At 46.5% G+C, this 25,926-nt stretch overlaps 2 protein-coding genes across 9 annotated transcripts in view; one reads left to right on the forward strand and one right to left on the reverse strand.

The window, feature by feature from the left end:
• EXOSC7 (exosome component 7) overlaps positions 1-12,281 on the reverse strand; it is a 28,878-nt gene extending 16,597 nt beyond the window's left edge. The window contains exons 1-3 of the mRNA XM_082638985.1: positions 12,206-12,281; positions 4,477-4,578; positions 4,078-4,172 (exon numbers count right to left, since the gene is read on the reverse strand). Coding sequence (XP_082495111.1) covers positions 4,078-4,172; positions 4,477-4,578; positions 12,206-12,262 — 254 coding nt within the window. The 5' untranslated portion in view covers positions 12,263-12,281. The remainder of the gene's footprint in view (positions 1-4,077; positions 4,173-4,476; positions 4,579-12,205) is intronic.
• A 78-nt stretch (positions 12,282-12,359) lies between these two features.
• ZDHHC3 (zDHHC palmitoyltransferase 3) overlaps positions 12,360-25,926 on the forward strand; it is a 54,397-nt gene continuing 40,830 nt past the window's right edge. For 7 of the 8 annotated variants that reach the window (XR_014295654.1, XM_082639829.1, XM_082639823.1 and 4 more), the window contains exon 1: positions 12,360-12,595. The gene's annotated coding sequence lies outside the window, so the exon portion shown is untranslated. Of the gene's footprint in view, positions 12,605-25,926 lie in introns of all 8 variants that reach the window. The other variant, XM_082639824.1, reaches the window with a different exon arrangement.

Here is a 25,926-nt window from a genome sequence, read left to right on the forward strand (position 1 = left end):
TTTGGTTTGTTTGTTTTTGGCATAAAACAAGTGGTTTCTATAATTACAATTACCAAAACCAATTCAGATCCTTCATAAAGTATGACCCAGCCCCTCTTCCAGGGCTGTTGGGAAATCGCTTATTGAGCTGGATAAACATAAAAATCCTGGGAACGCTGCCCCTCCCAGTTCTCCGACCTCCTGACTTATCACCTCCACTGTGCTCCTCCTGCTTGGCACATCTCTGGTTTAACTGGATTAGGCTGAGATCAAGGCCCTATGTCTACCTGGAACAGGACTTCAGACACTAGGCCCATTGTTGTTTCCCTTGCTGTCAATCTAGCCTGCAAATCTGTGAAGCCTTACAGCCAGGCCAGGCCAGGCCAGGCCCTCGGCAGAAAAAGTGATTTAGTAGGTACCTGGGCCAAGGATGACTCCGGGCCTTACCCCTCTAGTCATCTAGCCCCCAGGTAGGTCCCAATTCCTCAGGGAGCACATGTGCTCACTTCTGAGCCTGCAAAAGCTTCCCTATAAATGGGTATGGGAACAGTGGCACATTCTGAGTGTCTCATCGTAAGCCCTTATTTGAAGTTCCTGGGAGAATTATATCGTTAGCTCTGGAGACGTTCAGAGCACAGCGAGCCTCAAATGACTTCTGCAGGTTGCTTCTCTGCTTTGCCCCCACCCCCAGCCCTTCAGCCGAGAATGGTGCCCCCTTCAAGCAGCACGAAGTAGGTAAGGAACAGAGATCAAGTGGCTTCACCCACCAATTCAGGACTTGAAACTTTCAGTTCAATATTAGTGAAAAAAAACAAGTGGTCACATTTAAAAGTAGTTGAGATCCCAGAGAAGTGACAAGTGCCAGGCATGCTGAAATGTCTATGAACGAAACTTGTTCTCCTCACCTCCTCCAGTTACAACCCGCAGCCTCTCTGAGGGACCAAACACAGCTCCTAAACCCATGAACATGGTGGCCAGAGAGCCAAGAAGTGACTTGATGGTCTGCCACCTGGTGGTAACCAGAGTGAAACACCAGCTCACTAAATTACCTTCTGGGCTTTAGATGGAAACCATCTTTTCCCAGTTTCAAGCTTCTTATTTAAAATGGCCTATTCTCAGGCTACAACTAACAAAACAAAGACATAGAGACAGGAGTTAGAAGGTCCGAGTGTGCTCCCAGTTTAGTCAAAGTGCCGCCAGGCATCCCTGGAGCAGATCTCAGGAACCCCAAGGTTTTCCTCCTCCACTGGTATGGGGATCAGGGTCTGTGTCATGGGTACCCTTTCCTAAGGGCATCATTTCTAAGACCCAGGGAAAATCACTGGGGTGGGAGAAGGTGTCTACCCCAGGCTCCATATATTATTCCAAGTAGACAAATAGAAGTAGAAGGAATTAGCAGAAAAGCAATTCGTCTTCTGTGACCTCTCTGATAATTACCACTGGTAATTTAAATAATTAAAACATGAAAGTTGCTAGTAAGTAGTTAAGTCAAGCTGGGCTCAGTCAGGCAGGAGCCACCCCCTGCCCAATTACTTTCCTCCCACCGGGTAACAACTCTGTTTCGGCCTGTGGATGGGTGCATGCCTTGAGCTCTCCAGCAGAAGCCCCACACCTGGGGCCTGGATGGGGTTGGGGGCAGCACCCTTATGGCTGGGCATAGCCACAGGTGCCCAGAAGCCATTCTTGTTCATTGGATTGAAATAAAGGGGTTTATTTGTTTACACAATTATGAGTTGCTCCTTGAATATGCAAATGAGGTTCTGATACAGGTGGCAGCCAGTGGTGCTTGGTAACCTCCACTCTTCTTTGCAGGAAAATAGGGTTTTATGAATCTCTCATGGTGATTCTACCCGCTGGGCTGATCACGCTGAGCCACTTAAAGATGCCGAAGGGTGCCACCTTGAGAAACAGACTCAGGAGTACTCCCTGGGAAATGGAGTTTCTGGGCCTGGTGAGGTTCTCTTGAGACTTACAAAGGGGGAAAAGAGACCAGCAGGCAGCCACTCTCAGCCAGGAGAAAGAGGTTTACTTCTAGAAGCCAGATCTTGGGAAGAGACAGCTCAAAGGCTCCTCTCACCCTGAAGCCACCCTCTTACAGCTGGGACAAGAAAGGGACATGAGCAGCAGGCTAACTGGAGTCATGTTCAGACACAGAGCCACAATGAAACGTGTCTCCTATACCAAGCATCTGAGTGCAACACCCTCTCTTTGGTGTGGTTGGGCTGACTGCCTTTGGTCTGCCTAAGATGAATGAGGCAGAAGGATAATGAAGAGGAAGAAAAGGAAAGCAAATTACAGCCCCTAACACATGGTGTCTGCTCCTCAGTGACTGTTTACTGCACCGAATCAGGCAGATCAAGGCAGGAGAGGCATTTTTTTCTTCCTCCACGAGCAAAGGAAAGGATAAGTTGGAGGCCTTAACAAGTTCACCATCATGCACAGCAACTTAAAGGATGGGCCGATTCCACTGGACAACTCAGACTGCTGAGAGCAGCTGGGCAGAAACAAGAGGAGACTGCTCTGGAGGGGCCGGGGCCGGGGCAGGGATGGGCTGGAAGGAAAACTGGCCAGAAAGATGACGCAGACACATTCTGAAAACTCTAAGCAGGATATCCCTCTAAAGCTGGCTCCTGCAGGCTACATGAAGTAGAAAGAGCAAAGACTCAGCACTGGATAGACCTGAGCTGGCATTACTAGCTGTGTGATCCCAGGAAAGTCACTTACCCTCTCTGAACCCCTTTTGTCATCTCTCTCACAGGAGTGTTGTGAGGATCAACTTCTGTGTTTGGAAGTGAAGACTGGAAGACTGTAACTCGCTGTGCAAATGTGGGTTAGCATCTTTGCAGAAAAGGGCTGACATTGCAGGTGCAAGGCTGCTACCTTTAGAAGGGTCTGCTTGCAAGGTTGGTCCTCAGCTGGCATCTGGACACTTGGCTCTCAAGTCAACAGTAAACTGGGTCTCCTGTGCCTAGACTGTGCAAATCATGTGGTTTATGCTAAACACCTGCTTTCCTTCTGGGAGTCTGGAACTTTGGTATGTGTAAAGCAGACGGTGCCTATGTGACCAGCCCCAGTCAAAATCTTGGGTGCTGAATCTCTAATGGGTTTTCTTAGGCAGAATCATCACACACGTGTTGCTGCATTTCTGTGATAATCATAGCTCTGAATACAGCTCCATGCTCTATGCTAAGTCCTGTGAGTCCTTTCAGGAAATGTTTGAATGTGGGGGGTGGTATTGCCACCCCTCCCAGTAAAGTACCAACATTATATACCTGCACCTACCGTGAGCCGACAGAACCGTACCCACCTCAAGAAGGTCTGCTGTCACCCCCTAGCTAGAAGAGGAGTTACAGGTAGAAGATGAGACTGGGCTGGCAACCCGATAAAAAGCCCCAACCCCTAGAAGGGGAGGTAACACGAGGGAGAGAAAGAACACTTTTGAAAGCCCACTGAACCAGTCATTGTGCTGGATGCTCACTCTATTTTCATAACTTCGCTTCCTCATCATCACAACAGTATTATTATCTCAATATTTTAGATAAAGAAATTTAGGCACAGAGGGACTGAGTAACTAGCCTGAGGTCACACAGCTAGCCGGAGAAGGAAGCCAGCAACAAGGCTGGCTGGCTGGCTGCAGAGACTGCGGAGTCTCTGCTTTTCCCAGTACCCACACTGCCTGCCCAGCTGCCACCCCCTTGGCCTGTCAGGCTGCTTGGCTGGCTCTAGCCCCTGCTCTGCCAAGCAAGTCATGAAAAGTTTTCTGCAAAACTAGAGCAGGAAGAGAAACAGGACATCATTTAATTTGACTCTCATAACTACCATGTGCCGGGCTGCCTGGCAGACACCCTCCTTTTTCAGACAGGGAAAATGAAGCCCAGCGAGGGCCAGCTGATTAGGACAAGGGCAGGACCTGAGCCAAGGCCTCCTTTCACATTTTCCAGTGCCTGGTACACAGGAGAACTCAGTAAATACCTGCCGGCTGGTGAATGATGATTAAGTACAAAATAAAAGTGGGCTCAACAAGAAACCAGAGGTTCATTCTCTGAATCTTCTATCTTTTAAAGCATTTTTCTTTAAAAACATCTGCAGAGTACTGACCAGTCAACAAAGAACTCCAGGTAACCTTCATTTGGTTTCTCCAGCTTCGGCGTCCCCATTTCTGCTTTCACTCCCACCAAGATGTCTGTGTGACCCTGCAGACACATGCAAGAAGGGTCCTCACTTGGGGCAGGCAGCCAGGCACCCAACCACCCCCTCCTCTCCCAGACGTACGCCTCCAGAGAACTCACTTAGCATCAGTGCCGGGACTTGGAAAGTGGCCCTTTGAGAAGGTGAGGGGTCCTTTAGATGCATACAGACCCCCTCCCAGAGTTTGGCTTGGGTCTTAGATTTCCCTTGGAACAATATGCACTCCAAAAGCCCAGAGGGGCCTGCAACTGGTTCCCTAGAGCCTACCCATTCCTCCATCTGGGCACAGACTGTGACCACAGTACTCACCAGCTTGACTCTGGCAGACCCACTGGTGTTGGACACCACGTCAGTTTCCACTTCAACACATCGGTAGTCTTCACAGCCACGGCCATCCATGCGGAGGTCCTCCTGAGTGCAACAATCAAAATCCTAACGTTATAATCCTAAACCTCTAACAGACTCTTCAACTGACTCACTCCTTTCCCCCCACAGAGAAATATGTGGTACAACAACTCCTTTTCTCTTAGTGATTCATCCAAAAATTCTGTCCTCATAGGTAATAACATTACTATTTTACAAATGTGGAAATGGAGACTCAGAGAAGTTAAGCGACTCACATCCAAGGTCCCACAGCTAGGGACAGCAAAGCTCAGCTTCCAACCCAGGTCTGTCGGAGCACAAAGTCCAAACTACGTACCACTATACAGAACAGGCACACACAAACAAAATCTGAACAGACAAAATAAAAGCTGTCTCTTTCCAAATCTGCAATTCTGAAGTCACAAGAAGTATGGATTGTCAGAGCTACAGGTACAACTGTCTTGGCTGTAGCCCTCCTACCCCCCAAACCGAATCAGATCTAGTCTGTAAACAGCTAAAAACAACTAACTGGTATCTTCTAAAAGATCTTCTAAAACAGGCATTCTCTAGAACAGGGTCAACAAAGTTAGGCCTGCGGGCCGCCTGTTTTCATAAGCTGTTCTACTGGAACGCAGCCGTGCCCACTCGCTCAGGTGTTCTGTGGTTGCTCTCATACCACAGCAGCAGAGCTGAGGGGTTAAGAGAGAGACCACATGACCTGCAGCCCCCAGATCATTACTATTTAGCCCTTCACAGAAAAAGTTTGCCAACCCCTGCTACAGAGGATGGGTTTCAGCGTGGCCTACGTACTGCCTGGCCTTATCCCTAGTTATTTACTTCCTCAATTATTTACTTCTATCGGTACAACTCATAGATAACTATTTTATGCTGTGGTTGTAATCCAGGACTTCCATTATTTATATTGTTGCTCAAAGTGTCCCAGATTTGGCCACTGGGAGCTCCTTCGGGTTGGTTCTTGCATTCTCTCAACATGTCTCCAATCTCTTCTGAGCACTTCTTTACTTCTGACAACACAAGGTGTTCCAGCCACTTGTATTTTACCTGCCCCAGCCCTGGGATCAGCCCTTGTTCCAAGGAGCCCTGGTTCCTTTCATTGCAGAATAGTACTTAAAAACCAGGATCTGGGTGCTAAGTAGGTTCATCGCTACTGGGGTATCATTGCTTCTAGATCGTCTCAGTAGAACAGTGCTAGAAAATATACGTATGTGTATTAACCCACACACATACACACACCTATATTTATTTGTGTCTATCCACATACCTGTTAAAAAGTCATGCGTTCATACTGAGAGCTGGTTCTAACCTACCTCCTTGTCTTATTTGTAACTTCTTTCTCAGACAGGGAGAAACCTGGCTCTCATTATCTACAATGTATTTATGTATTTGTTAAATCTCTGTATATACATAAAGTAGTTTCAGAATTACTACGCCATACGCCTGTGAAAAACAAATTTACTAATACAGTATTTGTGTAGAGTTCTTTTTGTCTTTAGCCTTACAGCACCCTCTCAAAATATTGTTTCCAGTTGTCTTTCCCCATCCTTCCTGTGCCTCTGTTACTCATCTGTACCCGTCAGTTCATTTGTAACTGCTGGGGTTCCATTTTGGGTCCCCCACATCTTGGCTACTTTTAATTACTATCACCAGGGCTCTAAGAGTCAAAGCTATCAGAAAAGGTGTGCTCAGAGAAATGTCACTCACCCCTCATCCCTCTTTTCATCCCCCCCCCACCACCGCTCTGCCTTCCTACCCCCTCCCACCAGCTCCAGGCAGGTCACCAATCTCTTTAGTTCCCAGTCCATCTTTCATGTACTTCCTTTGCACAAATGAACAGATAAGAGTATTTTTAATATCCCTTATTTTCTTATATAAAATATGGCATACTACAGATACTCTTTTATACATAGCTTCTTTTTTTAAACAATTAACAATACATATGCAGGAAATCACTCCACATCAGCTCATAGAGATTGTCCTCATTCTCTGCAAACATTTTTTGAAAGGTCTTTCTTTCAGCAAAAAAAATCATTAGCCTCATCAGATTCTCAAAGGGATCAATGCTTCTCAAAATGTTAAAAACAAAAAACAAACAAACAAACCAAAACCAAACAAACAAGCCACCACTGTTCTGAAGTATGTATCTGTCAGAGATTTATCTTTAAACTGCTTGGCTCACTGCGTATCTGATTGACATTTTTATTTTGAGAAATTAAAATACAGAAAAGGAAAACACTGAATACTCCCACCACACAGTACCAACTACTACCATCTGTCCTGTTTGTTTCAACTCTTTAAACTCCTGTTAAAGGAGAGAAAATAAACATCCTAAATCAGGTTGAAGTCCTTTTGCAGCCCGTCAACTCCCAGCCATCCCCTCCCTGGAGGCAATCCCTATCTGAAGCCTGGGGAGACATGTTCTTGAAAAGCAACAGAATTTCAAGTCTAGGAGAATGAGTCTCCTGAACTCTACAGAGTGAGTTCTCTTCCCTGGAGGATCCCAAAACTATATAACTGTGTCTCTTCACAACCCCACCTACCCCCACCCACATGAAAGCATCCTAGGTCAATCTCGGCTTGCCCCATCCCCCAGGTGTGCCCTGCTAGGAAGTGAACACCTGGCCCAGAAACAGCATTTACAGTGAGTCCTTGGTGGATTGTAGGTATGGCACAAGTGTGAGCAGTCACTAGGAGCATCAGTCATGGCCTCCAGGCCTGGTCCTGCCATTAACTAGCTGCTTGACCTAGGACTAACCCTAACCCTTCCCCTCTAGACTAATTTCCTCATTTGTAGATATAGAGATTGAAGTCAACGGCCTCAAAGGTGCGTCTCTAATTCTGTGGATCTATAAATTAAGAGAGCCACAACTATTTGCAAGAACTAATAGTAGCTACTATTTAATGTGCATTTACTATCGACCAGATAATGTGCTAGGAACACTATACACTTAACATGTTGAATCCTCGCAATAACCCTGTAATGTAAGAGAGCAAATTTTCATTCCATTTTACAAATGGGGATCAGGTTGAAAGATGCTAAATGGCTGGCCCAACGTCATAGCCAGTAAATAGCACTTGAATTCCAAGCCAGAGCTCTTAACCCCAATTCCACACAGTCTCCTGCATTCTAAAGAGTCTCTTCACTGTGCAAAGGAGGCAGCACAGGCCTCCCTCAAAGGACGAACTGGCTGGCTATACCAGTTCGTCCTAATGATGGTGACGACGACTGTGAAAGCAGGGAGGCTGCAAGGCTACAGGGCTTCCCACTATTGCTTTAAATTACCACTCACTCTAGTCACAACCCTTTGTAGTGACAACCCACTGTTCCAAAATGTGGCTGGAGGGGTGTCAGAAAACTGGGCCTCACCAGAGCTTGCCTTTCCAGCCTTTAAATCAGTCTCTGCCTCCTGGGGAAGGCTCCGGTGACAAGTAAGAGATAAACAAAAAAGCTACAAATTTCCCTTTCCAGGGACGTGTAAAGTATAATTTTTTTCATAGAAAAAAGCACACAACAGGAGAAAAACAAAGTCCATGAATCACTGCACACAGGACTTTTAAAAATCCACTTTTCCTCATAAAAGGCTTAGGAAATCTCCAAACCTGCTTGGCCTGGCTCAGAGCCTGGCGCCCTACCACAATTTTTATTCATCTGTAGTACGCAGGAGCTAAGGAATCAATCCATGTGTGAACACTTAAACATGGGCTGCCCTGAAGTGACAGCTCCATTTAAAAAAATCAATAGAGATGTCCACAGGTGACGGACCACACCAGGGAGTGGAACCTTGTTCTCAGCAGAGGGGACTGAGCAACTTTCTAGGTAAAGGCCTTCTGGATGCTAGGATGGCTCCTCATGACTTTCAAGTTGTTACCTGTGTGATCACAACAACCCTGCTGGTTGGGTGTGGCACAGAGTCACCACCAACCTAAATTTAAAACTCCGCTGTTCCACGCCAGCTTTTTGACCTTGAGCAAGTTAGTTCCTCAACAGCTCTGAGTCTGTCTCTTTGTCTAGAAAGCGGGAATAACCCCGACCCTACAGAGTTATAGGAGAATCCTCAGCACAGTGCAGCACACAGGAGTCCCTGCTCAGCAGCTCCTTCTTCTGCTTCTGGCAGCACATATTAACTCATTGAATCTTCAAAAACAACCCGGAGAGAGGTTACAAGTAAGGACACTGAGGCGCCAAGTTTAACCTCCTGTTTGTGACAGAGTGGCAAGACAGATGACCCAACCCAGAGTTGCTGTTCCTCACACCCGGGTAACCCAGTCCTACTTCCTAATGGGAGTTGTCAGTTGGCTCTCCTAATCCAACATACTTGGGAGGATTTAGACTCAAAGTAGTCCTCTGAGGCGATGTTAACCACCTCCCACCCCCACTACCTTGCTTTGACTTGTCCAAGAGCGCAGAGCTTCCTGGAGGAGAACTGAGACCAGATGGCCTCCCCTACTAGAAAGCCACCCTACTTTGGAAAGGGCCAGCTTTGCAGGCCCAGGCCCCAGACACAGCAGACAAAACGAGATGTTGTCCTCGTTCCACTTTCCAAGCCTGTTGGGTGGGCCTGCATTCCTTTAGGATGGGATCCCACTCACCTTGCAAAGGGCCTGACCCAAAGGCATACAATCCAGAGAGTGGCCAGCTCTTTGGGCGTGAAACTGATTCTCTCCTTGGAATCTGACCTCTGATCTGGGAAATACTTGGGAGGGAAAGGGAGTTAAAGAGGACCTGACAGGTCATGGTGTGGAGGGAGGCTGGAGAGGCCTCACAGAAGTAAAGGTGGGGGGATAGCATGTACCAGGGTGGAGGGCAGCTGGACAGCAAGTGGCTTGTGGAGAAGTGAGATACTTCAGCAGAGAGAAGTAGGGCTGTCACCAGAGACATAAAGACAGGCAGAGTCACACAGTCTACGTGATCCATGCTGGAGCCCTGAAAAGGCAGTACCCCAGAGCTGCCTAGGGGCTTTCTAGGCCTGGCCACAAATCCCCCTTGTCCTGAGACAATTTAACAATCTCCAGCCCTCCAAATCAAAACAGCTTAAATCTCAACAGCCACAGGCGGAACCCCACATGGGGTCACTAGGAAGGCTGCGGATATAGTATGGATGGTTCTGGACAAAGCCACACTTCCGATGGAAAAATCTTGACAGGGAGCCAACTTCTCTTCAGGGTTGCCCACATGCCAGGTGGTCCATATTCTCTTTTCTCATCATTCCTCACAATCCCTTTCTGCTCCCAGATGGATATGTTCTCATTTTACACAGGGGGCGCTAGCTCAGCTACTCAGGTAAGAATCACTCTTACTGTGAATGGTGGAGCCGGGAAAGGATCCCTGCTCAGTCTGACTCCAAGTCCTCACTCAAACAGACGCAGGAGGTCATGTGACCTTGTTAGGGGAACCACTGACAGAAACCGCCCACCCTGGCCAGACCTTATAGTAACCATTTGCATGAGTGATCTTACAACAGGAGGTCCTGGTAAGGAACACGGAACTAACAAGCTATCACCAACCGGAAGAATTCGGGAAGGGTCAAAAGGAGAGGGGACACCAGTCAATATGTCCTACCAACCTCCCAGAATCCTTCTCGCTGGAATCCATCTTGGCTGAGTGATGCACACGCCACCATGAAGGACCCTGAGTCACAATGATTGGCCAGAGACAACCCAGAAACTAACCCCATCACCATAAAACCTGAGAATGCAAGCCACGTGGCAGAGCAGTTCTCCTGGGTTCCCTTACCCTCCTGCTCTCTGCCCGGGTGCCCCTTCCCAATAAAGTCTCTTGCTTTGTCAGCACGTGTGTCCCCTCAGACAATTCATTTCCGAGTGTTAGACAAGAGCCCACTCTCGGGCCCTGGAAGGGGTCCCCCTTCCGGCAACAACCTCAGGCAGGGGGGCAAAGATTTCTGCAGCAGACTCCAGGCTAGACCAGGCCAGAGGCTTGCCCATAGCCCAACGTCTGGTGACTGCATCAAAATCTCCCAGCATTTATGAAAATACCCATTCCCAGGTACCAGCCCCAGAGATTCTGATTCAGAAGGTCCAGGTAAAGCCCGCGAAGCTGTATTTTGTGAGTAAAAGGCGCTTCAAGGTTTCAGAATTACTGGGCTAAGACGGAGGTTAGCAATGTCTCTTCATGGAGGAAGAAGCACATATTTAGCTAGTTAAGCAAACCCCAAAAGAGGATTAAATGCTAATTCTGGAAATTCTGACATCTGCCCCCAAATTCCTGAATATAAAAACCAGTTTGATACAAGTTAGTAAAACAAAAGTTGTACAAAGAAATGCAAAATAGGGTTCTAAAGAAACTTAGAACCAACGTGGGAAAAAGTACTACTTAAAAAGATAACAATACAGCAATATATGTCAATATATTATTTAAGGTCTAGGAAAATGGTGGGGTTCAGAACTTGCCCTCCCCCTTCTTATTTCCCCAACATGCTTTCAGAGGACAGAAGAAAGAGAAGTAGAAGTGGGGAGTCTCTCTGGCCTTTGCCTTTGAATCCCTGTTTTAAAAAATGGAAAGTGGCATGCAAGTAGAGTTGGGCTTTGCAATCAGAAATATCTGGATTTATATCCCAGGTCCACTGTAATCAGAGAGGGTAGCGGGGCCCAGAAAAGGAGAACCAGGCATGGCTTTCTGGACAGAAGAGAAGCCATTTTAGGCCTAAGCATTTTTGTGATCTAAGCCTGACCATAATGCTTGCCCTTGAACAGGTCTCTGTAATCAATGATCTTGAGGGAAGTAAAGAATGCAGGAAAAAAGGAAAAGCAGTGAAGAAATAACAGTTGAGATAAAACAAGAGCCCTAGTTTTTCCTCAAGGGATATACTTAACAATCTGATACAGATCTTTGACTTGTTCTATAAGAACTAAGGCCCCCACCCAGCTAGAGTATGGTAACCACAGGATAAGACCCCAAGCTGGTCTCAACCTGAGGAAGGATGATGTTGACTTTTGACCTTCGGAGACTCCGATCAACTAAAGCTTGGAGTCTGTTAACCTTTGCCCCAATTCTATGCTAAATTCTCCTCTGCTCAAGCCCCTACATGAATATGCATGTGCCCTTAGCTTATTCTCCAATTTTGCTAATTGGATAGACACTGCTTTGGAAAAGATCCTCAGTGTCGCCTCACTTGCTGCAATTAATAAATCCTTCCTTCTTCCAATCTTTGGCTTGGTTGTGTCTTTTGGCTCGACACCCACCAAGAAGCAAACCCTGTTTTCGGGTAACACCACCACACACTTACTTTGTGACCTCAGACAAGTAATTTAACCTCTCTGAGCATAGTTCCTTATATGTAAAGTAGAGATAATACTTACCTTCAGGACTGTTACAAAGATTCAATGGGATAAAAATTATGATAGAATATGTACCTAACAAAAGTGGGACAGCTCAGCCTTCAAAGGCTGAGAGGGTCTTTAACAGAATCAGGGACTGCCCACCGCTTCCTACCCGGGTGTGGAACCTTGTAGACCCAGAAAGAAGCAAGTACGCATACAATCCTAAATGGATTCTCGCCGCCCGGTCCCAAATACGCCCTCATTGCCGGCTTCGAGCTGCACACGCCGGCCGCAGAGTGGTTTAATCACAAGGTAAACCCAGTCAGCCGCAGTCCTAGGGGAACCCGGCGGCCGGCGCCGGTACCGCTGCTGCCGCTACCTGAACGCCATGCACAATGTACACCTTCTCCGCCTCACTCAGCGCCACAAACGCCATGCTGCCGAGCCTCCCCGCCGCCAGATGTCATCTGCCAGCGTCTCCCCCGCCGACCACGCCCCCTCCGCGCCTGTGCGTCATCAGCCCGCGCGGCGGCCGCTCCAGCAGCCGCCGCCGCCACCACCGCCACCACCGCCGGGAGCTCGATGGGCTTCTCTTGCGCGCCGCCCTGTGTCTGGCCGAGTCCAGGGAGCCGCGGCGCCTCGTGCCGGGGAGCCATCGCTGCAGCCCGAGGCCGGATCGCGGGTCGGGGGCTGCAGGGGGAGCGACGGCGGCGGCGGCAGCCGAGCCCCACCGGGGGCCTGGGACTGGGGAACTGCCTCCAGCTTCACGGTCAGTTGGGTGAGGAAACTGGAATTGGGTGAAAAAGCTGGGGTAAGACGAGAGGCACGGGCCGGGGCCGGAGCCGGAGCTGGAGGACTCGTAGTAGGAGAGACGTGCGGCGCAGTTTGCTCAGAGCTGAAGTTGAAGTAGCAGGTCGTGTGTGTTGAGAGACAGAGAGACAGAGAGAGACAGAGAGAGAGAGACAGACTCACTCCGAGTGAGGGGAGGCGGACGTCGTGATTGGCCTGAGAGGCTGTCTCCTTGCTCTCCTTCCTGCCCCCTGTCTTGCATTTCTCTGGTCCCTAGAATGGTGGAAAAGAAAGAGGCGATAAAGACCTCTTTAGGTCTTTCCCGGTGGGAAGGGTCTGGGCCAGAAGTGAATGCCCACTAGTCCCGAGGCGTCTTCACCCCAGGGATTCCCCCACCCCCACCCCCGCTCTCTTTCTGGGGCTGGCTGACCGAACGCTGACCCGGAACCTTTGTAGGATCCCCTTGCCCTGTGTGGCTGCCGGAGCATTGTCCCAAAGAGAGTAGTGGGGGGAGAGTCTTGGTCGGCGCTGGCTGGGGGGCGCAGCGCCCAGGCGTCCCCAGCGCTTCCCAGCAGTGACTGGTGATCGCTGGGAGCCGTGGACGAAAAAAAATGCCAGCCCCGCTAGTGGCCAAGTAAGAATATGGGCCTTGAATATTCAGAAAGGATACCTGCAAGGTGAATGTGGGGTCACTGAAGGAGCCCATTAAGGCGGGGCTGACAGGGCACGAAAAAATTTTAAAAGGGCCACGTGGATAAATGGGGGAAAGTTAGCCCAAAACGACAGAAACAAAGAGGGAGTCTGATGACTTTTCCAAATGCCCCATTTTTGAGGAACCTCCCTGTGCTCAAAAGTGAAAGTAACCCTTGACAGCTTGATCATCCAAAGAACATTTGGGTTTTCTCCGATAGTAGCTCAAATACAGTTTCACACATAACTCTTGGGAGCTTAGCATAGATGGGCTTTGTGCTGGCTTTGGAACACTAAGACAAGTGGAGCGCAACTTCTGCCCAGAGAAGCTCCCCAGGCAGAGGGGAAGGACCCAGGGCCAGCATAACCACAGAACATGGTGGTTAAGAACTATGACAGTGGCACCAGTGAACACAGTGGGATAGGGAGGTCAGTCCGAGGAGGGTATGGAGAGGAAGTACCTGCCCACATTCTTAAGCACTAAACTGCTGAGGCCCAAAATAGATGATCACTTCTTAGTAGACTGGACATTAGTTGTTTCTGATGTCTCGACACAATTCTCTGCAGGTGCACCTACAGGAAAGACATCCTGCAGTGTTGAACTTTGCCCTCCAGGGAAACTAGGAGAAGTGAAACTGGAAGTGTTTCCTCCCTAACGAAAGCACAGGTGCCCCCACCTGTTGTGGCACATAGATGCCTTTGTGTGTGGTTGGATGCCTGGATTCTAGAGAGGACCTCCGTGGTGAGATAACAAGGGACTGCTGATGTTAGAAATGGTATCTTGTGCTAGAGATTGCTCAGAAAGGAGAGACCCTGGATGTGGAATTTTAGTAGCTAGGATATCTAAGAAGATTGAGGGTTTAAAAAGTGGCAGTGAATAGATGAGAAAAGACACCGAAAGAAAATACTGAGTTTAGATACCATGGAATCATCTTTATATAAAGATTCATCTTTTTTTTTGTGTGTGGTACATGGGCCTCTCATGGCCGTGGCCTCTCCCGTTGTGGAGCACAGGCTCCGTATGTGCAGGCTCAGCAGCCATGGCTCACGGGCCCAGCCGCTCTGCGACATGTGGGATCTTCCCAGACCAGGGCACGAACCCGCGTCCCCTGCATCGGCAGGCGGACTCTCAACCACTGCGCCACCAGGGAAGTCCAAGATTCATCTTTCAATGAATCTTTTAAAATATAGAACATACATTTGAAGTGTTCCCCTGATAATTGACTAAGATTCTTTGCTGGAGAAGGGTTGGCAGTATTTGCTAAATAACATTATGAACAATGTCTGACATGTTAGACTAAGTAGATATAAGAGGTGTAAACAGTAGAATGTTCATTTAAAATTCTCTACTAAAACAATGACACCTTCACTAATTGTTTTGCTTGAATGCAGCCAGAATATTTTTATCACATTTGTTGTGATAATATGTTAGACATTTCAAAAACCTATAAATCCAGAGTTCTTTTTGGTTTACTGAAGCAATTCAAAGATTGTATGTTTGCCAGAAAATCAAAACACCAAGGATGGCATGTTATTCTGTTAACCTGCTTGTTTTCCCATCACTGTCAGATTCTTTTGGAGGCATACTGATTTATAGGTCTGTCTATTCTAAATCTCTGTACTTTTATTAATTTTATCTAACAGTAACTTAAGCATAATAGTGCTTATTATGTGCCAAGCACTTTACAAAGACTAACTGATTCAGTCCTATTAACAATAGCTCTGTGAGGCAGGTACTATTATCCTATTTTACAGATTGGGAAACTGAGGTGCAGAGAGGCTGACTTGACCAAGGTCTCAGGTCACACAGCTAGTAAGTGGTAGAGCCAGGATTTGAGACCAGAAAACCTAGCTCCCATACCTGCATTCCTAACCATCCCCTTATGTAGCTGTCCCCTTTCATTTCATTCACCAGAGTATTTGAAGGAGGCCTGTGTTTGTTATGGAACTGGTAATGCCCTATAAGTTATAGTTAGTTTTAATTCCAAAAGCAAGGAATCTCTTCCTTTTTCTAGAGGAACATTGAACGTGGTGCTGATGGGAAGCTCATGTGTCTGTTTCAGCCAACTCTTTTAGGTAAGGGAAAAGGTTACGTATAGACCAAGTAGAGCTTAACTCAAAGTACCTGAGATCCCTCAACGGCAGAGAAGGCCAATGGATCAGGTACAGAGGGTTGAGATAGGCATGGAGACCCAGATTCCAACCACGTGCTTATTCCCAGAATAGACATCTAGAAGCTCTTCAAACAATCAGGAAGTATTTGTTTGCATGCCTGTGTGTCCCTAGTGTTCTCGTGGGCCTGAAGAGATAAGAAACTGAAAACACACACCTGCCTAAAAGGAGTTTAAGATTTCTTATAACTGCGGAGCCCAGGCTCTTGAACTAGTACATGAACAAGACAAAATAAAGTGCTCAATTGAGACACATGGTACTTAGATGAGAGGCCGGCCTGTAATAAGATGCTACTTGTGCAGGCCAGGCATCAAGAGCAACAGGTAAGGAGCTGCTCCTAGCCACTGGCGGATAACAGTAACATTACACAGATGGAGTAAATCTGTCCCACTTAGCCTTGGTTAATTAAAGCAAAAAAAGTCAGTTATAGGAGAGCTTGGGGCAGTGCTGAGTCCGTGGTGCTGAAGTTGCAGAGAGCTCTCAAAAGAGACCTCTTAAAAGCCCAGCAAGGGAACATTTTATTCCCAGTCTTAAACAGAGGTAGCCAAGTTTTAGGCCTTTTCCTTTGCATTCTCACAATTAGCCCAGCACCCCGAGAAAAGCAAAAGTGAGCTATTGTTTTCCCTACAGATCCGTTTCCTTTAAACACTTTGCATTTGTCCTGCCTGTGCCTTGTCTTAAAGAATACTCGGTATAAATAACCTGTCATAGTCAGGCCAGCAGGTCTGTCTGTCTTGTCATTCTAGAAATCATAACTTGTGGTTCCAGTGATAGAAAAATTGATGGGAATACATAGGTAAAGCTTATTTTCCTTTAGAGGAAGGGTCTTCACGTGTGTTTCTTTCTGAGCGAATGGCAGGGTGCTTCCTATGTCTTTCATTAGGGCATGTGTGAGAAAAGGGCGTCACATGTCCTGATTAGCAAATCTGGAAGTATTTAAACACGTACACACCCTGATAGTCATAGAAAGTAACAGAAGCTGAAGCAGCAGTGAAGGTGTGATGTCTGGCTATTGACCTTTTGGGGGAAATAAGAAGGCTAATGCCATGCTGCTTCTAATTTCTTCCTGTTCTCTGCATTTTAAAATCATTTGCCTTCCTCTTCAAGAGCAGATTTCCAGAGACAAATGGCCAGGTTATTGCTGACTTTTGACTGTGTAGGTAAGAAGACTTCCTTGCATGTCCCACCTAATTCAGTCATTCATCCAGGCAATGTGAGGAAACACCAGGAAAACTCCCTCTTTTCATAGTTTTTTCCAAATTGTAGCATTCCTGGTAACATTCCATTGATTGAACTCTTTGGATTTTCTGGTCTACCTGAGACATGGAAATCTCCTGTTCAGGGTCAGTGGGGATGGAACGCCTTGGGGTAGGATTGATTTTTCACCTTAGGACAATGGCCCTAGTGGGACAAGTACAGTTCTGGCCTCAGTTCTGTTGCAATAAGTTTTGACTTTGCTTTGTACAAAGTGTGCGTTTCTAAACCAAGAAAGAGTAGCAGAGAATCTAGAAAGGCAGGTTGGCTAGGAAGATAATGATCTATGGTGGAAAGACTATTGGGCATCTATTCCAGTGATCTAGACTTTGCCACTAACTTGCTTTGTGACTTTGAGTAAGTCAACCTCTCTAAACCTCATTTTACACGAAAATGCCTATCTTACCAGGTTATAGAAGTCACAGTAGATCTTGGATATAGAGACATTTAAACATTGAAAAATGGTCATGTTTAACTTTGGACTTTAAGACTTCTCTCTTTTACCACTTTGTAATATTTGATGTATTTTGATAGTGCTTTTCCCTCTCTGCAAAACATTAAATGAAAAAACGAAGTGGTAATTGCATGCCATACTTCATTGAAAAAATTGAACATGCTCAGGAAAATTGCTAACAGACAACTGTTTCTTTTTGAATATTAACAAAGAATGGGGAAAGAAAGTTAAAGGATACTTTTGATAATAAAAAAATCCAAGAAATTAACAAAGATGTTGAATTTGTTTCTGAGAACAGAGGAATCAGAATCTCAGCCCTGCAGAGGACTTTAGCAATCAGCTCAATGTTCCCTCTTGTTTTATGGGTGAGGAAACTGAGGCCCATGGAGGGTAACTGTCTCGCCCCAAATCATGAGGTTAGTGAGCAGCAGGGTGGGGAGTAGAATTCTGGCCTCTTGACTCCAAGCCCAGTCTTCATTCTGCTCAGCACTAGTCTCCCATCTATCTCCAAAGGCCTCTAACAAATGCCTCGCCTGGCAGGCGGGAGCTGTGGACTTGTAGAGTCTTGTTTCCTTGGGCCCAGGTTCCTCCCAAGACTCTGCTCTTGCACTGCCACTTACAGGGCCTGAGGTGAGTGGGATCAGCAGGGACCTGAAAGCAAAATGGCTCCCCTCCTTGAAGCCTGGTACAGTTGTAGTAACTGGTTCTCTCTTCTCCTTCCCTAACTCCTCTTTCAGACCCCTCTAAGCACTTTTGCTTTTAGTCCCTAAGAAAACCACGCTCTTGCCTGGGTGATGTCACAGTGGCTGCATATCTGCACATGGCACAGTGTGGGGCCAGGTGCCATTTTCAGCCTTTGCCTAACATGGGTGGGCTTTCCCTCAGAAAAAGCAGCGTGCTGGAACTTGGCCCTACAGGAAGTGTTCCCCAGCAGAAGCAGATTTTAGGGATTCAATCTTAGGGTGACTCTCCTGGCTGAAGCTTCACAGCCCTCCTGCTTCCTAAGTTAAGGCAGGATCAGTCTTCTGAATGGTGGCTGGTGTTCAGCCAGGGCCCCAGCTTAGAGCACAAAATCCTTAAGTTCAGGTCTGTGGTCTATGAACAGCACTGCATGTGGCCCACCCGAGAGTGCCATCTCTGGGTGACCATGTGTGGGCAAGAAATTCAAACAGTAAGTAAGCCAAGGTCACTGGTAGAAACATCAGCACCCTTCCCCCTTTTGTTTCTAGTTAATGGGCAAAGTTAATGATTGTAGTGAGTAGTTAAAGGTAGGCTCTGGAATGAGAGCAGGCTTGGGAGTGTAGCCTGTCTCCACTGCTTCCTAGCAGTATGAACTTAGGGTAATCTTTCCATGCCTCTGTTTCCTCACCTCTAAAAGGGGGTGGGAAAGTGAGGACTTATCCTATAAGGTCGAGTAGCTATGAGGATAGAGCAGGATGAGGTGCGTCTAGCCTACAGCCCAGTATAGTAGACCTTCAGAAAGGAGTCAGGGCCCCGCTCCATGTTGGGTGTGCCCTGCACTGTGGCAGCTGCCAAGCAAAAGGCCCATCTTGGAACCTACCCTGACAGAGGCCAGGGGCAGTTCAGTGTCAGGTGAGATCATGCACCTGATTACAAAGGGTTCCATGTACTATGAGTATAACACTTGTTGACAAATATTAATTGGGTAGCTAAATCAGTGATATATTGTTGCCTTTTTAAAGAGTTTCCTGCTGGGTTGCAGACTTCCTGGAAGGAGGAGTTAATGTAGGGAGATGGCCGCATAAGCAACAAGAGGATACCGTCCGTTAGACCTAGATAGGAAGTTAGCCAGCTCGCTAACCATTTTATGGAAATCAGCTGACTCCTTGAGTTTCATTTCTTTACCCATCTGTAGAAGAGGCTGGACCAGAGTTTGGAAGATGTCAGCTAGTCCCTATGGTCTCTTCCCGAAAGGCTGTGTTTTTTGAGGGCCCAAGTGTGTGAGGTGGCCTGGTGGGTGCTGTGCTCCATTAAAGAGGAAGCCACCAGCAGCAAAATGGCTCATAGAAGAAAGAATGCTCCTTCTTTCCCCCCCACCCCAAAGAATGAGTATTATAGACTCCCAGGAGCGGAAGCAAAGTCTGCTTAGAGTCCTTTTCTAAGGTTTTTTAAAAAGAGTCACAGGGCTTCCCTGGTGGCTCAGTGGTTGAGAGTCCGCCTGCCAATGCAGGGGACACGGGTTCATGCCCCGGTCCGGGAGGATCCCACATGCCGCGGAGCAGCCAGGCCCGTGAGCCATGGCCGCTGAGCCTGCGTGTCCGGAGCCTGTGCTCCGCAACGGGAGAGGCCACAACAGTGAGAGGCCCGCGTACCGCTTAAAAAAAAAAAAAAAAAGTCACAAAGTTTGGAGAACTAGGCCTCCTTACTTGAGAGATGAAGACATTAAATAAGTTGAAGTGACCTCTCCTTAGGTCCATGAATTGTGTGCGAGGGAGCAGGAAGCAGAACTCATGTTTCCTGCTTGGTCATTCCTCCTTGTCCCCCTCTTGCAAAAAAAAAAAAGAAAGAAGGAAAGAAAAAGCAGCCATGTGTGGTGCTCAGACTGTGGTCTGTGGCGGCAAACAGCTGGTTTTGGATCCTGGCTTTACCTGATCTAGGGAATATTATTAAGACCCTCTACACCTCACTTTTTCCATCTTTACAATGAATAATAAAAGCTACTGTGCTAAGTTGTTGTGAGAATTTAGAGGGGCTGCTTTGTGTACACCCTCAGTCTTAATGGGCGTCCAGTTAACGATAGTGCCCATCTCCACTCCTATAGCAGTGCTGCATGTTCTAGACAAAACCTCAGCTGCACTTGGATTTCCTCATCTGTAAAGCAGAAGAGTTTGACTAAAATCCATTAGATGGTCTTTAAGGTTCCTTCCCACTCTAAAATTCTGACTCAGATAGTGATTGTTTTTTACCAGTTAATCTTACGCGTGGTCTTGTTTTAATTTTTTTCTCATTGTTGCAACATATGATAAAGCACGCTCATAAAAAAGGATGAATGCGTTACCGAAACGAATGGTAGTTTCTACTGATCCCCAGTGTTTGTGACATATGTCATCCTATATGTGGGTGTGTATTTTTTTTAATAGATCTAGAAAGCTAGGAGGTGGTAAACTAGCCGGTTGTAGTACTATCTATAATCGTCAGTTGTAGTAAATGGAGGAACCGTTAGCCTCCATGAGCTTCCAAATCCCCAAACTTTTTTCTGAAATGGAGACTCATTGTTAGGAGTCTGAGTTTGCACATGAGTGGGTTTTATAGGAAGAAGGCAAATTTCGCTTACTGACCACTTGCTGGTTCCCTCAGTGAATTTTAATATATATAGGATTTGGTTTGGGCATGTTATATCTTCCTTCCTTCCTCCCTCCTTCCCTCCCTGCCTTCCTTCCTTCCTTTCTGTCTCTCTCTCTCTTTCCCTCCCTCCCTCCCTTCCTTTCTTTTTTCCTGTTTTTTGTTGAAGGTTAAGTATGACAGAGACAGCAGGCAGGCAGAGGGAGACAGACCCTCTTGTAGAGAGAGACACAATGTAGACTCCTTGGTAAAGATCTTCTGGCACAGGCCAGCAGCTCTGCCTGTCTGGACACCTTCCTTGCCTGGCAAGGTGTGGTGCAGAGGGTAAGATAAAGCACCTTTCCTTTGGACCACACCCTTACCGTTTGGAAAGAGCTGAGTGACTCATTCTGGTTTTTTATGAAACATTTCAAACAGTGATTCATGGTTCATTCTCTTTTTCTGAGAATCATCTAAAAATGGGTATGAAATTTACAATCCTTTTGGATCCTTACACAAATTAAGAGATTTGTAGCTCAGATAAATTCATTTTTTCCTAGATCAGATTTATTTCCAAAGCTTCCAGGGAATGGGCCATTTATTCATCTGTAAATCTGTGGGGCTGGTTTGTGAATACTTGAAGTCCATCACCCTAAAACGTGAGAAGTTTTGAATCTATACAGTTCCAAGATCTGCTTGCATGTTGTGCATGAATGCATGTGTGGATGTGAGAATGTGAGTGGGTGTGCTGTTTTAGGAAAGTAATCTTCACAAAGTCCCTTGAGATGCCTTTAAGGACTTGGTTTTAGATCTAGCTGAGCCACCCATGACTTTAGTGTAGTATCTTCTCTCAGGAAAGCAGCTGGCAATCTGAGAGGATCTGGGCTTCTTGGGACATTCGCTGGACTGAGAACAGTGGGATTTGGGGGTTCTAATACATCCAGTACTGAACTTTTATGTGATGGTCATGCCTTTGACCCTTGTTCATAAAGCATGGACTTTTGGTCAATTTTCTTAGGCCAGGTGATGGATTTATAAGGGTTTGCCCCTCACTCAACAAGTAATGATTAGCTACAGTCACTGTAGCTGGATTTTGCCCATCACTAATTGTCAACACTAGGCCAGGCCAGGAGGCTAGCCTGGCCAACAACCATCTATGGGCCATAGTGGAATGGGGCCTCTGAGCTTGGCCTTAGAATCACCACTTTCAAACCCTTTCAGTTGCCCAGCCATGGATAGGCAGCATGGGAATTGAGTCATAAGTGATGTACTGCAAGGCCGATCCAGAACCCCAGTCCCTGGGGCTTGCAGGACTCTAGATGGCACTTCACTAAATACATTTTTGTCTGCTTATCTGGATTAGTGGAAGGGCATGATTGTGGTCAGGCATAATGAAGCACGTGTGTTATAGGTGGATCTGGAGGCAATTCTCTGGACCAGAAGCAGTGGCGTTTTTTGGAAGTTAGCACTAATTTCAGTCATTTCTTGGTTTTTGCTTCTGAAACTCTAAGAAGGAAGACTAGATGGTTTTCTTAGATTTCCAACACTCTGCTCCCCACAGAGCTCAGGTTGTCACTCTGGACACCATCTCTGCCTTATCATCAGGATCACCTTCTCTAGGGAGCTCCAGAACACCTCTGATCCTGCGAATCTCTTTCTCCTATAGTTTTACCAGATTGGGAGCTCGGAGAGGGAAGGGCAGGGCCTGACCAGGGCAGCACACACACATTATTGTCATCCCTGGGTGTGAGTGCCCTGCACAGTTCCTTGTGTTTAGCGGCTGTTTCATGCATGTCTTTTTGAGTTGAATTGAAGAGAGGGGGCTTGAGAAAGCAAACAGGGCAAGGGCATGGGATGAAGAAGGTAGGGAGGGAAACTGGAGGAGGCTGCCCCACAGTGGTATGAGCGGGCTGGCAAGAGTGGTATTGAGGCTTCTGGGACCGACCAACCTCCCTGTGGACCTGCCCCAGAGGCTGAGCCTCCAGTTCTGCGCACCTCCTCTCACGCAAGGACTCATGTCAGGAGTGGGTCCTCGGCAAAGAGCCTCAACCCCAAGGATTGGAATTTCCCTAATTCGAAAAGGAAAAGAGGTCAATATTTGCCTTTTCTGTTGTTATCACTAGGGACAGAGTGAAGGGAATTTGTACAGTTTGTTTCAAGGTGGGTTTTCCCCCATATTCTTCAGATTTGGCTAATGTAAGGAAAGCTACTTCCATTGCTTTTGGGGGAGCTGGGGGTTAAGTACATTTTTTAGAGCAGTGTGCCTTCCTTGGTTTTGATTGGACTGTTTGAAACTCTGAAGCGTGGATTGGAACATGCTCTTCGGTTCAGCCCTTAGTGTCTGGCTCTGCCAGACACCCTTGGCTGGGTTCTTTCCCAGATCACAGGCTCTCACTCACCAGTGAGGGGCAGTGGGAAAACACAGCTCCTCTGTCCACCCTTTGGTCTCACGTGGTCTGAGTGTGGAACATCTGGAAACTTGAGTAAGAGTCACAGTCCACCTATTTCACAATCCTATTGGGGGCACCCTTCGCCATCTAAAATATGACCACAGCCCTGAAAGTAGTCAAACAAGGGCTCCAAGAGGTGGGCCGGGGAACACAAAGCTCATGGCATTTTACTCCTGTATTCATGTAATGAACACAGATAGTGTGTGGCTACTACGTGCCAGGCACTAGCTAATGAAAAGACAGGGCTCCCAGCCCTCAAGGACTGTGTGGTAGGAGAACATAGCTGGTGTTCCTTAAAGGCCAGTTACCTAAAATGAATACCTTTCTGTTACAAACAAATCTAACAAGATTTAGTTTTATTTGCTTTTCCAGTCCACAGCCAATTAGCAGTAGTAAATAGAGGGTATGTTGGGAAGATTGGTAGCTGTAGACACAGAAATTTGACAGCCAGGAATGGAGGAAGAAGACAAAGAACCACACAAAGGAGATGCCAGAATTACAATTATAATAGTCTGCACAGGCCAGTTGGTGTGAGGCCGAGAGCCCAGTGAATCTCTGTACCCCCTGAGGACATCATTACCTAACACACTCCATTAACTGATGTTCCTGGTAATGACTTTAAATCATTACGAAGAAATGGATGGTTATTGTACTTAAGACAGGAAGAGCTATAATATCCCTTTTTTGTTGTTTTTATTTTACTTTTTAATATTTCCAGTTTAACCATCCAAATTGTTAAAATGTGTTTCTGCTTAGGAACAAGCTACAGTTACGTGGGAAATTTGCTTATGTGGAAGGGCCTATTCCTCAGGAAAACCACACCTATGAAACACAACTCAAGTTTAGTCAACTCATTGCCATATGTACAATCAAGAATGAGCAATTGTCAGAGGACAGATAGAATACAGTCAGCTACTCTGAAGATACACCATGAGCATAATGTGATCACTGGAAGTATATAAACAAGAGCATTGCTCTAAAATTTATTTTCAGTGATTATCCATTTCTGAAAACCACACAGTTTATGATAATTGAAGAACAATGGAGTACACAGGTTGTGGTGAGATGACCCTCAGGCAGCAGATGACGGGAGGATACACTGCCACAGATGTGGGTTGGGGTGGGGTGAGTCGTTACTGACCATCTAGGTCACACTGAGCTGTTCTGCAGGGGAAGCAGGCAGACCTCGGAGATGTTGCAGGTTCAGTTCCAGACCACCGCAATAAAGTGAAAATTGCAGTAAAGCAAGTCATGTGAATGTTTTTTTTTGCAATAAAGCAAATCACATGCATATAAGTTATGTTTCTACTGTAGTCTACTGGGTGTGCAATAGCATTATGTCTAAAAAACAATGAACATACCTTATTTGTTTGTTTGCTTTTGTTTTTTGGCTGTGTCACATGGCTTTCGGGATCTTACTTCCCTGACCAGGGGTCAAACCTGAGCCCATGGCAGTGAAAGTGCCAAGTCCTAACACCGAACTGCCAGGGAATTCCCATATACCTATTTTAAAAATACTTTAATGCTCAAAAATGCTAACCATTGGGCTTCCCTGGTGGCGCAGTGGTTGAGAGTCCACCTGCCGATGCAGGGGACACGGGTTCGTGCCCCGGTCCGGGAAGATCCCACATGCCGCGGAGCGGCTGGGCCCGTGGGCCATGGCCGCTGAGCCTGTGCGTCCGGAGCCTGTGCTCCACAACAGGAGAGGCCACAACAGTGAGAGGCCTGCGTACTGCAAAAAAAAAAAAATTGCTAACCATCATCTGAGCCTTCAGCAAGTCATAATCTTTTTGCTGTTGGAGAGTCTTGCCTTGATGGCTGCAGACTAGTCAGGGTGGTGCTGAAGGCTGAGGTGGCAAAATAAGACAACAATGAAATTTGTGGCATTGATTGACTCTTCCTTTCAAGAACAGTTTCTCCGTAGTGTGCAATGCCGTTTGAAAGCATTTTACACATAGTAGACCATCTTTCAGAATTGGACTCAATCCTCTCAAACCCTGCCGCTGCTTTATCAACTAAGTTTATGTGCTATTCTAAGTCCTTTGTTGTCATTTCAACAATCTGCACAGCATCTTCATCAGGATTAGATTTTATCTCAAGAAACCACTTTCTTTGTTCATTCATAATAAGCAATTCCTTATCCATTCAAGTTTTATCAGGAGATTGCAGCAGTTCAGTCACATTTTCAGGCTCTACTTCTAATTCTACTTCTCTTGCTGTTTCCACCACATCTGCAGTGACCTCCTTGAGACACTGAAGTCTTGAACCCCTCAAAGTCATACATGAGGGTTAGAATCACCTTCTTCCAAACTCCTGTTAATGTTGATATTTTGACCTCTTCCCACCAGTCACAAATTTTTTTTTTACATCTTTATTGGAGTATAATTGCTTTACAATGGTGTGTTAGTTTCTGCTTTATAACAAAGTGAATCAGAGAGTGGCATGGACAAATGTTCTTAATGGCATCTAGAATGGTGCATCCTTTGCAGAAGGTTTTCGATTGACTTTGCCCAGATCCATCAGAGAAATCACTGCTTATGGCAGCTGTAGTCTTATGAAATGTATTTCTTAAATAAGACTTGAAACTCAGAATGCCTTTTTGATCTGTGGGCTGTAGAATGACTGTTGGGTTGGCAGACATGAAAAAAACATTAATCTAGTTGTACATCTCCGTCAGAGCTCTTGGGTGACCAGGTGCATTGTCAATGAGCAGTACTATTTTGAAAGGAATCTTTTTTTTCTGAGCAGTAGGTCTCAACAGTGGGCTTAAAATAGTAAACCATGTTATAAACAGATGTGCTGTCATCTAGACTTCATTTCCATTTATAGAGCACAGGCAAGAGTAGATTGAGCATGATTCTTAAGGGCCTTAGGATTTTCAGAATGGTAAATGAGCATTGGCTTCAACTCCAAGTCACCAGCTGCATTAGAGAGTCTGACTGTCCTTTGAAGCTTTGAAGCCAGGTAGTGACTTCTCTCAAGCTACGAAAGTCCTAGATGGCATCTTCC

Source organism: Mesoplodon mirus, assembly GCF_964341445.2.
Source record: "Mesoplodon mirus genome assembly, chromosome: 12".
Taxonomy (NCBI): domain Eukaryota; kingdom Metazoa; phylum Chordata; class Mammalia; order Artiodactyla; family Ziphiidae; genus Mesoplodon; species Mesoplodon mirus.